General features: G+C 44.1%; 1 protein-coding gene across 17 annotated transcripts in view; it reads right to left on the bottom strand.

The window, feature by feature from the left end:
• BTRC (beta-transducin repeat containing E3 ubiquitin protein ligase) overlaps nt 1–15,217 on the bottom strand; it is a 167,735-nt gene that overhangs the window by 29,112 nt on the left and 123,406 nt on the right. For all 17 annotated transcript variants that reach the window (XM_077823297.1, XM_077823302.1, XM_077823300.1 and 14 more), the window contains one exon: nt 7,077–7,308. In XM_077823297.1, the coding sequence (XP_077679423.1) occupies nt 7,077–7,308 (232 nt within the window). The remainder of the gene's footprint in view (nt 1–7,076; nt 7,309–15,217) is intronic.

The raw sequence follows: 15,217 nt of genomic DNA, 5'->3' as shown, positions 1-15,217 counted from the left end.
GAGCTACTTCACATGCAGTTGTAATGCAGGAAGTTATCCACCTGGAAATCGTCTGCACAGAGACCGCCTGACCCTTCATTGGATCCGCATAGGAGATGAAAAGATGACCCAAAAGGGCCCAAAAAGCTAGGTTCTCTCTAGGTAAAATGCCAAGCACTGTCTCACATCCAATGTGTGAGGTCTCTGCTCATCCACGTTGGAGTGTGCATTGTTAGGAGAGAACACCAGTAAGTAAATCATGAGGTTAAGGGCAAACAGTGAAACCACTTTAGACAAAAAATTTTGATGTGGCCATAGGGTCACTTAGTCTCTGACAAACTGAGTGTGTGGGGGCTCTGCCATTAAGGATTGCAGCTTGCTTACTCTCCTTGCAGATGTTATAGCTAAAAGGAAGGCTGTCTTTTGGCACAGGAGGGACAGAGAACAGGTTGCCAGGGGTTCGACTGGAGACCCCATAAGGGCAGCTAAGACAATAATGAGGTCCCACAAAGGAACTGGCTCTTTCACAGGTGGGTAGAGACAAATGACTCCTCTTAGAAATCTCACCACCATGGAGTTTGAGAAACTTGACCTCCTTTGGATGAGCAGATGAAACTCTGAGATCGCCATAAGAGAACCCTCAATGAGCTGAGTGACAGACCGGAAGACTGAAGATATAACAGGTACTACAAGATGTCCTGAATGCAGGCCAGCACGAGCTGAATTCCCCATGCTAGCCACCAAACTGAAAAGCGCTGCCTCTTGTCAAATAAGAAGCTGTAGCAGAGGGTTTCCCATGAAGTAACACTTGTCAAACAGCTTCTGAACGCCAGTCCTCCTCTTAATTTTGCCATGAAGAATCCATGCTGTGAGGTGCAGGTTGTTCAGCGCCGGATGCCAAATCTGACTGTGGGGCTGGTTCAGTAAGTCACGATAAAGAGGAAGAGAGATGGGCAGTCAAACCGACAGATTGAGGAGACTGGAAAACCAACACTGTCTTGACCACACTAGTGCAATGAAAATCAGTCTGGCAAGATCCAACTTCAGTTTGAGAATGACCTGCGGGATGAGTGGGATCAGGTGGAAGACCTACGAGATCACCAATCCCCACTCAGGTGGAAGGAGCCTGGACTGAGGCCCATTCAGGAACAAAATTGACTACACTTCTTGTCTTTCGTTGCAAGCACGTCGACAGCTGAAATGCCCCATTTTTCAAGATGGGCCTCAACAACCTATTCTTCAGGGACCATTCATGATGCTGAAAGACACCCCTGCTGAGGTGATTTGCATCGGGAGAACATCATTCACATGGCCATTCACCTACTGGGGATGTGAAATAGCTTAGCCAAATTGCCAAAACTTTTTACTGCCTTGTGACAAAGCTGGTTGGAGTGGGCTGCACCCTGTTTGTTCACATAATACACTGTGGTGGTGCTGGTGAGTATACGAACCACTATGCCTTTGATGTGCATCAGAAATCTCCAGTACACACTGTAAATGGCTCAAAGCTCTATGACCTTCACACGAAGAGAGGCTTCCTGATCTGTTCGCAGTCCCCGAATTTTCAAAGTCCCCAGATGTGCTTCCCCAACCCATTTGTGGAGGCATCAGTCATAACTGTTATGAAAAGCAGAGGACGGGTGAAGGGAATACCTTTACAAAAACTGATTCAATCTATTCACCACAGGACAGGGGGCAGCACTCGCACTAGGCACTCCAACAACTGACCATCTGGGCAATATACCAACTTGAGCCAGGTCTGAAGAGACAAAGGTGCAACCTCACATGCTGAACTACGCAAGTACATGCGGTCATATGACTTAGCGACTTCAGACACACATGAATCCAAATGGAAGTGAGTGACTGGAGGGATAGTCCCAGACAATGAACTGTCTGAAATCACAGTTCAGCAGAAATGCCCTCAAATTCACAGAATCTGGTAGAATCCCAATACTCTCGATTTTTTGCGGTGGTACTCAAGTTGATTTTGCTTTGTTTTCTATCAGACCCAGCCCATTGAGGAGACCCAGTCTGAACCGGACATGGTTGAGGAATTGATCTGGGGACTTGCCCCTCACTAACCAATCATCCAGGTAAGGAAAGACATGGCTTGGGAAAAATCGACACATGGAAATAGGAGTTTTGAAGAACAAGGGCAGCAAACTGGTGGTTGTGATTCAAATCTGGGAGGATGGCAGCTAAGGTAACTATGCAGAATCTCATGTGCTTGATGTGCCTGTTGAGACCCTGGAGTTTGAGAACAGGTCTCATGTCCCCCTTGGACTTGGGAATCAGGAAATACTGTGAGTGGAATCCTTCTCCTCCCACCCCAGCCCACCAATGCTGCAGGGGGTCTTCCTCTAATGCCCCCAAAGCTCACTTAGTCTGGACCTGCTGTAGGAGCAGTGACTCGTGAGGGGGGTCCTTGAAAACGGACAGAGTGTGGGGGAGTGGAAATTGGATGGCATAACTTGATCCCACATGCTTAGGACCATTTGTCTGAGGTTATCACTTCCCAAGCACTGTGAAAGTGAGGAAGCCTGTCCCCGAATGGTGGGAAGTTCACAACTGGTGTCGATCAACGAGTCAAAATGGCTGCTTGCCCAAAGCTGGGGGAGGACAGGCTGGCTCATTAAAGTTAGACCCAGGAGGTCTTCCTCTGTGAGACTTGTGCCCCTTCCTGGAGTAGTCCTGCTGCCTCGATAGGTAAGATGTCTGCTGGAAGGACCACTGCGGACAGTACTGTGGCTGCCATGGCTGACCCAGAAATTGGCACCTTTCTATGGCTGGGGTAAAGCCCCCAATGAATGCAGAGTTGCTCCTGAGTTCTTAAATGAATGTAAAGTCTCATCCATTTTGTCAGAGAAGAAAAAAAATCAATCATTGAAAACTAGGTCTTCTGTTCTCTGCTGGACCTACGGTTGCTAATTTTGGCAGGACATATTCCTGGAAGTTTCATCACATGATATAATCTTTAATTAATGGTTAATCTTTAATTCCTGGAGACTCCAGGACAATCCTGGAGTGTTGGCAACTCCAGCTGGACCTCCAAAGCTATGCCAGAGTGCTGCACGCATGAGGCCCTTCTCAGCGTGATTGCTGAAGCCATAACTCTGGAAGCTGCATCTGTTATGTCTGGTGCCGACTGCAAAGATGTCTTGGCAGCCAGACAACCTTATGCAATAAACATTCTGAACTCTTCCGTGGAGGGTTCGGGCAACTTGTCTGTGAGTTTGGCTATAGACTCCCAATTCCCAAAATCATATTTCAATAACAGTGCCTGCCGATTTGCAATGCCCACTTATAAGGATGAGGTCGAATAAATTCAGAGAGCCAATCTCTTAGTACTCTGTGTCCTTGGGCATGGACTTGTACCGCCCTTGACATCATCTCTCATGAGCTGCTGTTACAAGAGAGCTAGGGACCATATGAGGATAGAAGCACTCAAAATCCTGCATAGGAATGCAATATCGTTTGTCAGTACACTTTGCCATAGGAGGCAAGGAAGCTGGGGTACACCACAAAGTCTTATCAGGTTCTAACAACGCTTCAAGTTATAGGGAGAGCCACTCTCCTTGGGTCCGAGGACTGAAGAATTTCCACCAACTTGTGTATATTTTCCTGCACAAACTCAGCCTGAATACCCAAGGCTGAAGCCATTCATTGCAAGAGATCCTGATCTGATTTAAAATCCTCAGCCATTGGAGAGGAAGAGTCTAGTATTGCAGAACCAGCTGGTGATAAAGATGAAGGAAGTGGAGCCTGTGGAACCTTCTGTGGCAGCAGAGGTCCCTGTATGAGTGTCTCAGGCTGAACCTGGGTTGAGGAAGCCACCTCTGAGTCAGCAATGTAGGTGACTGAAGAGAGAATACCGGGGATGGCCAGGAGACCTTGCCCTGGAGTGGGCTGACAATTGGGACTTCACAGATTGAGAAACAGTCCAGAGATTCCAAGGCAGACACTGAATATAGGGATACGGCATAGGTGGGCAGTAGGCACTGGGCCAAGACCCACGGTCCCTATTGCAGTAGCAGTGCTGATCTTGGTACTGATTGTGATCCACAGGAGGTCTCAACAATCTTTGAGAATGATGTCTTGGTAATGAGGGAGATGGTGCCTCCGAACTTGCTCTCTTTGCCCCCCCCCCCATCATCTGAAGACAATGGGGGATCCACCCCAGGTGCAGCAAGCAAACATCCAGCATTGTCCAAAGCCCAATATGCTGGCTGCATCGTTACCAAAGCAGAGAGAGAAGCTGATGCCTTGAGGACAGGCAAGGGCACTGTACTCCCACTTGGCAGCAAAACAAGATGGCGCTGCAGTCAGCGTTGGTATCGATGCCATAGATGTGGTCTGCACTGCAATCATCATCAGTGCCGAAGATAGCAGCTGTGGTAACACGCCTCACGGTACCCATAAGGAGGTTGACCTCGAGTGCCTACTCTGAGTCTTGGCAGTACTGAAGACAGTGCTGTTGACTGAGACAAGTCTGCAGTCAATTCAGGTGGCACAGAGGACCACACAGAAGTACTCCTGGCAGCAGAATGCTCCTGAATAACTGGGGAGCAAGAACAGAGGGGCAAAGCAAGTCTGATGCTGCCTGGTATACCAATGGCATGGAAATAGCTGGTGCCAATGTTGTTGGTAATGGACTCAATGGGCATCGCATGAATGGTAAAGTGCTCAACGGATGCCGCCTCGGTACCAGAGAGCGAGTGGATGGCCCAGCTCCATCCCACATATCAGAAGAATCATGGTGATTGTCTTCGCTCCACCTGGAAGAGAAGGTGGAATCTCCCCAACCTCTGGAGTGGTTCTGCAGTCCGGAGGACCTGAGGAAGGAGAATGATCTCTCTACCTCCTGGGGGAGGCATGAGAGTCTGGTCACAGAACACTGGCTCGCTCTAGTTCCAAAGTTGTCTGAAAAAAGAAAAGGAGGACTTGTGGCACCTTAGAGACTAACTGGTTAGTCTCTAAGGTGCCACAAGTCCTCCTTTTCTTTTTGCGAATACAGACTAACACGGCTGATACTCTGAAAGTTGTCTGAGAGGATGAACGATCCACACAGGTCTCCAGTGCCAAGCGGGCCTCATGGCCAGCTCCACAAGGTGCTGCTTGAGGTGCAAGTCCCTCACCACCTCTGTTCTTGAATGATTTGCAGATGAAGCTCCTTTCCTTAATGTGTCCTTCTCCCAGGAGCAACAAGTACCATATATGGGGGGTCACTGCTGGGAACAGCCACCCCAAACAATGGACAACAGTTAAACCTTGGTGAGTGAATATTTATTCTAACTCCTATAAACTAAAAACATAAATACTGTTAAACTAACTTACTATATGGACAACAAAATCCAAGAGAGACCGAGATGGAACAGTGTGAAGAAAATACCACACCAAGTGCTCTGAGTCTACTCAGGAGTGGCAAGAAGGAACTGAGGGGGTTCGGAGGAACACTACCTTTAAATAGCCTGGGGAGGGGCTAAGAGACACAGGGCATGGGTGCTGCCCCTCAGGGTACTACTAGGCAAAGTTCTCTGGCTTGGGTGCACCAGGCACACGCACACCTGAATGGAAAATATGTCTGCAACCACCCAAAGAAAATTTTTTAAATCCCTTCTGAAACGACTTCTGCTACTTGCCAAAACTTTCCAGAAAAAGGCCCCAAGGGTGAAATATGAGGTGGATTCGTTTGTCTTTGATGAAGCTGGGCAGAAAAAGGACTGAAAAAAATTGGGTTTATAACAGAAAGTGAGCGTGCTTCAGTCTTAACTATGGAAAGGCAAATGCCTCTTCAAATTGCTCCCTATGTCTGCGTAACAGAAGAGTTCCACACGTTATAATGCTGCTCTGGTACATGAGATTATTGCCATTAGACCTCTAAAAACTACCACAATAACACACTTAGCACAACAAAGATTTTTTTCAAGGTCTACCAGCGCCATTTGATTATGAGGCAGTTATAATTTATAAAATCCCAGGAATCTGTGTATTTAATTTCCTAGCAACACTCCCATGATGGCGTTATTCTTTATAAGATCCACAATTAAAAAACAAACATGTTTTCTCCTTCTTCAGCCCTAGAATTTAAGTATCATGTGGAACAATCCCATTAGAAGTCAAATGTTTGGAAAGAAGGAGCACGTAGGAATTGAGCAGCTCTTCAAAGGTCTGCACAGGATAAACAATATGTGTGAGAAATTCTTCCAAGCAATTTTCTCTTCAACTAAGTGTTCAGAGTCTTCAGCAAAGATGGCAACACATTTTACTTAATTCCATCAGAGATTCAGGAACCAAGCCATCTGAATTATAATATCATCTATGGAGGTATGATCAAATGGTTTGAGAATGGGACTGAGAGCTAGAATTCTAAAGCTGGTTCTGATACTGTCTTGTTGCACAACCTTGGGCAAGTCACTTACTATCCCGTGCCTCAGTTTCCCCATCTGTAAAACAGGGAAAATAATGGTACCTCCCTCACAGGGGTACTGACAGAATTGTTTGCTCAGTGCTTTCCTCTACTTAGGTAGTTCTGTGACCCCCATTCATCACAATAGCCAAACATTTACCTGGGGCCAATGTCCTCAGATGAAAAGCACTGTAGAAGTACAAAATATGAATATGTTATCACGTCCACTCTTTATCCTGACATGTTGTTCACTGTAGGTAATTAATATTCAAATCCGTAGCTACAGGAAAATATTTTATTAATAAAAAGGGGTCAAAATTCTGAATGAAAAAATCCCAAGGGAAAACCAGAGACAATAAAAGGTAGTTACAATTTTTTAAAATTCTGTTATTCAGACACTGTTACTGTCTTAATGACAATCAGATGCTCTGTTTTCTGTGTCACATGCCCTAGACATTTGGTAAAATCATCCATTTATTTCAATCAAAAGGGTAGTGATATTGAGTGAAATGTTACTACTACTGTGCACTTCTATAAAGCCTTTCATTCACAATCTGCTGCTACCTACTTCGCAAAACTTCTCCCTGAAGAACACTCTCCCACAGGGAACGCCCACTGTCAGAGGAAGCCAAATACCATAGCTCTTTCAAGGACAACCTGGAAGATCCTTCCCCCAACCGGGTGGAAATACCTGGCAGTGCAGTGATGAAGTCCCTCTGTAACATGGGTTTGAGGTACGAGTTTATATGTCCGTGCTGGTAATGACACATCTGGGAGATGAGATGTTCCACAAACTCCACTTGGTCGGACTCGGACCACTGTTCAAAATACTTGACGCACAGCTCCTTCTCTTTCTCATAGCTTGCAGACAGCTTCCTTTGTTTGGGCACAATCATGCTGGAAGTGCCATTGGCAAGTTTTGTCTTGAAAGGAAAGAAGAAAACATGAAATAAAGCTTGGGATGCTAACATTCTGAGTCTGCATATCCCATTTGCTGCTGTCAGTCCGCAAGTGGCCCCAGAAACTGGTAACCTTGGAGGACAGTACAGTTCATGCTGGAGCTGTACACAAAGCACTGTGGTTAGATGGAGAACAAGAGTGGCAGCTTAATACAAACACATTTTAGTTACATTTTACACACAGTAAAATGCTGACAGATTCCTAATTTGCCATTATCAGCTACTTCAGTGCACCACAGAAGACTGCATTTGTATTTTGTTTCTCTTCTAAAGTATTTGCTTCAGGGCTACAATGGACTGCTGCTAAAATTAATAGAAAATACATGAAATGGATAAGAAACTGCACAACGATCATTTTAATAACACACATAGTATACAGTAAAATCTGTTAAATCAACACCCCAACATCTGGTGCTCATCTGTACTTCATGCAAAGAATCAAATACTAAACTTTATAGTCACTGTTAATATTTTGCCAGAAGGTCTCAACATAGTCTGATTTTGAAGAAGGGATCTCAGGGACAGGAGAAAACAGACTCTTCACTCTATCGCCTAAAAGCAAGATGCACGGAAGTTTTGTTTTTAATGATTTAACTGAAAGAAAAGCACACGTATTGCACCATGAGCACATCCCAAGCCAAATTAGCTGTCAACTGGGAAATTATGTTTTCCCATGCTGGTTACTAAATAGCTTTTATTAAATACTAAACTAAGGGAATGTCTGTTTATTTTTAGGATTCTACTGCCCCAACTTAAAAAAAATAAAAAATAAAACCAAGTACAATGGTCTTACATTTAACCAAGACAAGTTTTAAAGGGACATTGTCAAGATATATCCATGTACCATGGAACCTTGATAATTCTCATTTTAGTAATCTGCAAACCTGGTAAGTCTTACTAAAAGGTGGTGTCTAGCCCTACGTCACAGCAAAGCTTTAATAACAGACGGCACTGTAATGACAGTTCACATTATTAGATCATTTCTTTTACAAAAACACTCTAGTCTACATTTGCTACTGCATTATGAATTATCAATTAAAACCAAATTGCACCTATCATGATAAATACAAGTTATATTTTGTGATGTAGTATTTCAGTTTCACTGACTTGCTATACCACAATGTGTATTAACAAAATTCATGATATTTTAGTCAATCTAAAAGAAAATAACCAGACTGTACACGCTCTACATGTAATTTGTACCTAAGAGGAATATACATAGAATCTATTTACTGGGAGGAAGGATCAATGGAAAGATGTTAAGTGATTTGCTAAAAGGCTATAGAAAGTGCCTGCCAAAGCAGGGACAAGAACTCAGGAATTTCTAGCTCCCAGGCTTGTACCCCAGATTACACCTCCCTGTCCACCTAAAATCCTTACCTGTGTTACCCACACCTTGGATTACCAAAAGTGACAGAATGCTTTAAAATCTACTTAATTTTTCATCTAACAGAGATGGCTGGATAGATTTTCTTACAAAACTGCCCTGGTAAGTGGCAGCCATTTTAACAAAAAGTATATTCTGGCTTTGTATTATGGTTTGAATTAACTCTGACTTTCTGAGACCATAGTACGGTACAAGGATAACAGATTGTATCATTGTTCAACTTTGCATCACGAGCAAACTGGTCTGCAACACTTGTTTTGTTTCCTTTCTCATTCCCCTCAAAATGGAGCTGAGAGTCCTCAAACACTGGGGAATGTTTCTGGGAGCATTCAGTAAGGATCATCAAAGATAGCTAATAGCTGGTGGCAGAGTTGCAAACTAACAGCAAAGTATAAAATCCTTGTACAATGGTTTTATATTCTCTCATCATGTGGATAATAGTGTCCCATAAATGGGATATTTGGAGGGAGGAGAAACACACACTCTTCTTCTGGACACTCTCTTTATATAGAGAGAACGCTGACATCTCTGAGGCAACTGTGGGAATGAACTCCATGGCGTGAAAGGTTGGATTTTTCCTGGCAATGGCATGGCATACAAAGATTAAGGATGGGCTGTATTGAACATCAGCCTTGAGGGACTCTGGCTGTTTTTACTGCAGTTTAGCTGTTTGCAAAACAGAAAAACCCATGAAATGCTGGAGATAGTTGACAAATGGTGTATTTTACAAGCCTGACCTCATTTCATTTCTCATTTCATTTGCTGCACAGCCAATCTTACAGCAGGCTATCTCAATAGAGCATGGTTTTTAAACCTGTACCTTCTGCCTTTTGTGTCCTCCTTTCAGTGAGAACAGTCACTATTTGCTAGAGCATTAAATGCCCTCTTATCTGTTGCAATCAAGAAGCCCCTCCAGAAGAGACAGTGCTATCAGACATATGGATAATAAAATGAAGTTAAATATTCATACAAATGTACCACCCAAAAGGTTTTCAGCCCAGAGCTTTCTACTGTTTGTTGGGATGAAGATGTATTACCTGCCTCACTATCAAAAATAACCACAGACAACAGGAACCGCAAACAATCACTGCATGTTACCCAAAGAAGATGCATCTGTGTACGGCATGGGAAAGCGCCCAAATGTAGCCCAAGTGGAGCAGATCACAGTCCGCCACCTTTTTCTTCTTCCCTCCCAGGTTTGAATGTGGAGGCATGACCCTGCAGACGATAGGGGCCACCATTCAGTGCTTCATTTTGGTCTGAGCAGCGTGACATGCTGGGACCTGTAGCTTCTGTGAGTGGCACCTTTATACTTGCAGAGGTCTATTTCCTCCTGAGGTCCCTTCCAACCCTGACATTCTGTGATTCTATTTCAGTGATACCATTTTTGAGATGGGGTGACCAGCACTGAACACAATACTCAAGATAGTGAAGGCATTCCATCAATTCTAGTCAGACATCCTGGCACTGAACAGACTGGTTTAGTAAGCTGTCCGTAATTACAAGCTTTTCTTCAGGCCTGAAGAAGCTCTCAGACAGTCAAGCCCAAAGAAGAGCTTGGTGGAGCTTGAAAGCTTGTCTCTTTTACCAACAGAAGTTGGTCCAATAAAAGATACTACCGCACCCACCTTGTCTCTCTCGTATTCTGCGACAAACACAGCGACAGTAACACTGCAAACAACAATTACAAGGCCATTTTTCTGAGTGGCTACAATTAACAGAGCCTATTTGTATGCACGAGGAGGTAGGAGAGAACTAATATAACGAAGGACCTGAGTCTAAAGGATAGCCTACGTCTACAAGAAGGGGCAACATTTTAGTATGGATAAACAAAGGTTGGATCAGTCTAAATTTGTGTGAACAAAACAAAAATAACCATGGTATAACATGGTTGGCCCACCAACTTAGTAACAGAGGTTGTTTTGTTGTATAGATGGGGCTTATGGGTCCTTCTTCAGTATGGGAAAAGCCAAATGCCGGCACAGCTCTCCGCTACTATTACAAGAATCCATTTTTTCAGCCACACCAGCAATCTTTATTTATTTATTTATTTTTTGGGAAAAGGGTTGTAACACAGATGTCCCCTACTCACTGTAGAAAACCATGTTAGAGATCTTTTTGTGTACATATTGACTCCGACCATAAGCTTCTTGTGGTAGGAACTGTCCTGTCTCTTGCAAAGCGTGGATGCTCAAAAACCCCAGCTAGTGCCACAAGAAATGCACCTACATGTCTGTGAAGCTCTAAAATGGTTCAGAGAAAATAAAACAATGCTGCAAGTTTCTCACTTGAGTTTCTCTACAGCCAAAGGGGAGGGAAAGGCATTCCATGATATTCCAGCGCTAATATGTCTTAGTCACTTACGTGGGCACGAAAGAGCATCAGGGGTCATGTGTTCTTTGGTTCTCAAACTCAAATACTTTGTCTTGCTTATTTGCAGTTGCATCTTTTCACTACTAACTATGTGCACCACCAGTGCTGGTAAACTCGCTGATCCACCTTAACAGCATTTTTGGATGGGTCCTACTGAAGGGGAGTGGGAAAAAAAGGACATAATGTTTAATTATAAGAAATGATTGAAATAGGCACAGACATACCCCGGGTGCCTCTGCACTGCAGCAAGCTCTAAACTTGTTATCGTTAATGGTTTAAATTTCACTGTGCTAATCATTTCAGGACACAAGCCTTTCTTGATAATCTAATGAATTATTCCAACATCCTTCAGCAAAAAAAATCCTCCTTGACAGCACTAATTACAAGACGTTTTCCCAGTGCTTATGTAAAATATGACAGAGCAGCAGCTTAGGGAATTGCAGAAAACTGCTTCTAATTTCCACTGAGAAACTGACAAACACCTCTCTTCCATCTCTCCCAGCTCTCAAGTAAGATTTAACTTTCTCATTTAGTTAATTACCGAGTGAGGATCATCATTTTCCTGGATCGGAGCGGCTCAAAGCCTTTATCGTGTTAACTTGTGAACTTGATCGATGGCTGCTGCTAAAACTTAATAACTTCACCCCCTGGCAAATTGTAAGATAAATATAATAGGAGAAACTCTGACAGTAAAAACCTGCCAGAAACGAGCGCTGTGTTTATGTTTCTTTGCAGGCAGCAAAAAAACAACCGACAGCTTATTACTGGGTGCGTGTTACTTATATTTAAAAGACTCCAGGCAGTTAACTTTCTGCGTACTGCTCAAACTTTGCTCACAAGATAAAAGACACTGGGGAAAGTCAAAGCAGTGGTACCACGTGGGGGGTTGAGGGGCAGATGGGGGGAACAGAGAGAGGGCAGCAAACAACATTGAAAGGAAAGTCATGGCCAATGTGCATGTTTAAGCAATTACAAAAAATCTAATGAATCCAGACAAATAACTGAATTAAACAGCAGTACAAGTCATGCTCAAATATTCTGGTGCACTTTAGAAGCTGGGTGGCAAAGGCAGAGGAATTAAATGGTGCAGCTACAGCAGCAAGATGTGTCTCTCTTCACGGTTCTATATCTGGAGAAGTCACTGTCAGCTGAACAATTCCAGCACTGTTGGGTTTTCAAGCCACCTTGTGGCCGCAAAATCATTTGCCCATAACCACATACCACTCAGTGCATGCTGATGTACTGGAGCATCTGAATGTGCCCCGATGCCCCTCATGTGACCCCTAAACTAATAAGAACTAGTACTTTAAAGTCAAGTTGGGAAGGGTTTGCTTGGGTGACCTAACAGCAGCACACAGCAGAGGCAGCAGGACACCGAGGCCCAAGTCCCATGGCTTGTGTCTTCCTCCTTGGGCCTGTAATTACCAAGGGCTGCAGAGGTAGATTGCTTAGCCCTAGTGGGCTGGGACAGAGGATGGACATGTTCTGAAGTCACTTACCAGTAATCTCTTTAACTACATTGTTTTGAGAAGCTGGAAGGAGGATGCCCAAGATCGACCTGGGAGCATGGGTGTAACATAGAATCATAGAATACCAGGGTTGGAAGGGACCTCAGGAGGTCATCTAGTCTAACCCCCTGCTCAAAGCAGGACCAATCCTCAATTTTTGCCCCAGATTCCAAATGGCCCCCTCAAGGGCTGAACTCACAACTTGGGTTTAGCAGGCCAATGCTCAAACCACTGAGCTGTTCTCCCCCCATGGGGACCTGTAAGGCTCAGACAGAAATTAACAATCTACTTCTTCAAACAAAAAATGGGGTTTTCTGAAGGGCGGGGTTGGAAGAGGCAGGGCTCCGTCCAGCTCCCAGTGGATGAACGTCCACACTGTAAGACCATCCCCACATAAGAGGGATTAGCACAAAGAACCAAGGGCCAATGAGCCACAGAACTGAAATTACACCAGAAGGGCAGTCCATTTGTCATGATGCCCTCTTTTGCTGGAACTTGTTTTTCCTATATTTGACTTGATAGAACTCAAAGCTACAACACTAGGTCATTAAACACCTCAGTCCATTTACTTTTATTTTAAAAGCTCAGTTTAGAAGCTACCCATTTCGTCTGCCTCCATCTCGCACAACAGATTCCAGGAAAGTTAACCATTAGTTTAGCACATACATGGGCTTACTTGCCATGTACTGGACTACAGTTTCTCCACTGCAAAGCTCGCTGGAACATTTTCAAAACCCAACACAACCCGGGAGCAGATCGCCACCAACCACATCTGAGTCAAAAGAAAGCCCCACACAAAGGAGTCAGGATTTTAGTTCCAGGAGGAAATTAAAAAAACACCAACTGAAATGAACAGCCCCCTGGATATCCAAAGAAGTAACAATTTTGCCTGTACTTGGTTGTTAGCTGCTTGCTCACATCCGGCTTCTAATTTCACAGTGGCAAATTCGGTAGGAAAAAAAGATACATTTAGATGGAAGGTCAGTGGAATGAGAAGCTCAGGCTGCTGTGCTTCTTGAGGGCTGGTGTGGGCAACAGTTCCCGGAGGGCAAAAAGAAAAGGAGTACTTGAGTGAGCTGTAGCTCACGAAAGCTTATGCTCAAATAAATTGGTTAGTCTCTAAGGTGCCACAAGGACTCCTTTTCTTTTTGCGAATACAGACTAACACGGCTGTTTCTCTGAAAAAAGTTCCCAGAGGTACCATCTAACTACATACGATACTTTGTTGGGCTAAGGGGTGCCTGGCTAAGGACTTCACCTCCAAATCAGAGGAGTGACATTTAGAGAAAAGGTTGTGTTCTTCTGGGACCAGAGAAAACTGCAGGCACCACCGATGTAATGTGCTGAATCTCTCCAGGGACTGGGGAGGGCAAGACTGAGCCATGCATGCTTGCACACCTGCTACACAAAGAACAGCAATAATAATGCTGGATAGAGAAGAAGCTCCTCTCCCACACTGCTAAAAAGTAAACCACAACAGGGAGAGCAGATGAAAAACTGTTCTTTTAAGCTAATACTTAATGTGTCAGACAGACTGATAAAGTTTAATTGTCTGGAATCTGGTGGCTCTGACTGTATACCTTTCCTTTGATATAGGTCTCACATCTGGATTTTAAATGTTGGTAAAACCACCAAAATAAAATTTCTGTGCTGGGAGAAATGGAAGCGAAGGGGGAGTTTCCCCCCTACCTTAACTGTAAGTTTGATCAGTCTCTGTAGGATTCCTTTGAAAATAACTGGGACTGGTGAGGAATCATCTTGTGATGGCAGCACCTGGACAATGCTGGCATATGCCACACTTTCCCCAGGTTAAAGAAACCAAGTTACTGAGAGCAAAACAAATCAGTAGCATTAATAACCCTCCTCTCTTCCCTATAAACACTGAGAATCCATGGTGAGGGGTATGTTAGAAATAACCAAACCCTACACATACTTTAGAGGCACTCTTAGACAGGTAAAGAGTGACTCTTAAATTAGTTAAACAGAAACACTTCCCCTTTCGCATATGTTACCTGACCCAGCTTTGGACAGCTGGGACTACTACACATTACTGCTGTTAAGGGAAAGCAGCAAAATGTACATTATTACTTGGAGAACAATCTACTGAAGTCAGCCTTTACCAGTAGCAGCAAAGGGCTCATTAATGGGATGGCAAGGAGTAGGCTATGCTCCAGGCAGCAGGTTTCTAGTTTTCTAAAACAGCCACTTGTAAACACATACACTACTGACTGAGTGGCAGTTCCCTTTATGGGTGTTACCGAAGAGTTTCCTTTTTCCCTCGTGTACTCCCTTAACCCAGACAGAAAGCCACCAGGAAACAGTGTACTGGGGGGCAGGCCAACATAAATAATTTTAAATGAGACGAGACAACACATTCAAAGAGGGGGTGACCTAATAGGTCTAATGTCCATGGCTGGGTGCAGCGGATAAAAGGATCAAGATACATGGAACATCTTGGTCTTGTCAATGGAAAGCTTTAATACACTTTTAGCATTAAGAGACTGCAGCTTTCTCTGAGATACTTGGGTATTTCTCCCCATAGTTTACTCAGGAGAGCACAGCTCAGATGTGGCATTACTTTTCACTGACTTTCCTGCTTTTGAAC

The sequence above is a fragment of the Eretmochelys imbricata genome, chromosome 7 (genome assembly GCF_965152235.1).
Source record: "Eretmochelys imbricata isolate rEreImb1 chromosome 7, rEreImb1.hap1, whole genome shotgun sequence".
Classification (NCBI taxonomy): Eukaryota; Metazoa; Chordata; order Testudines; family Cheloniidae; genus Eretmochelys; species Eretmochelys imbricata.
The sequence above is the reverse complement of the archived record's forward strand: the minus strand, read 5'-3'. Positions and strand labels throughout refer to the sequence as shown.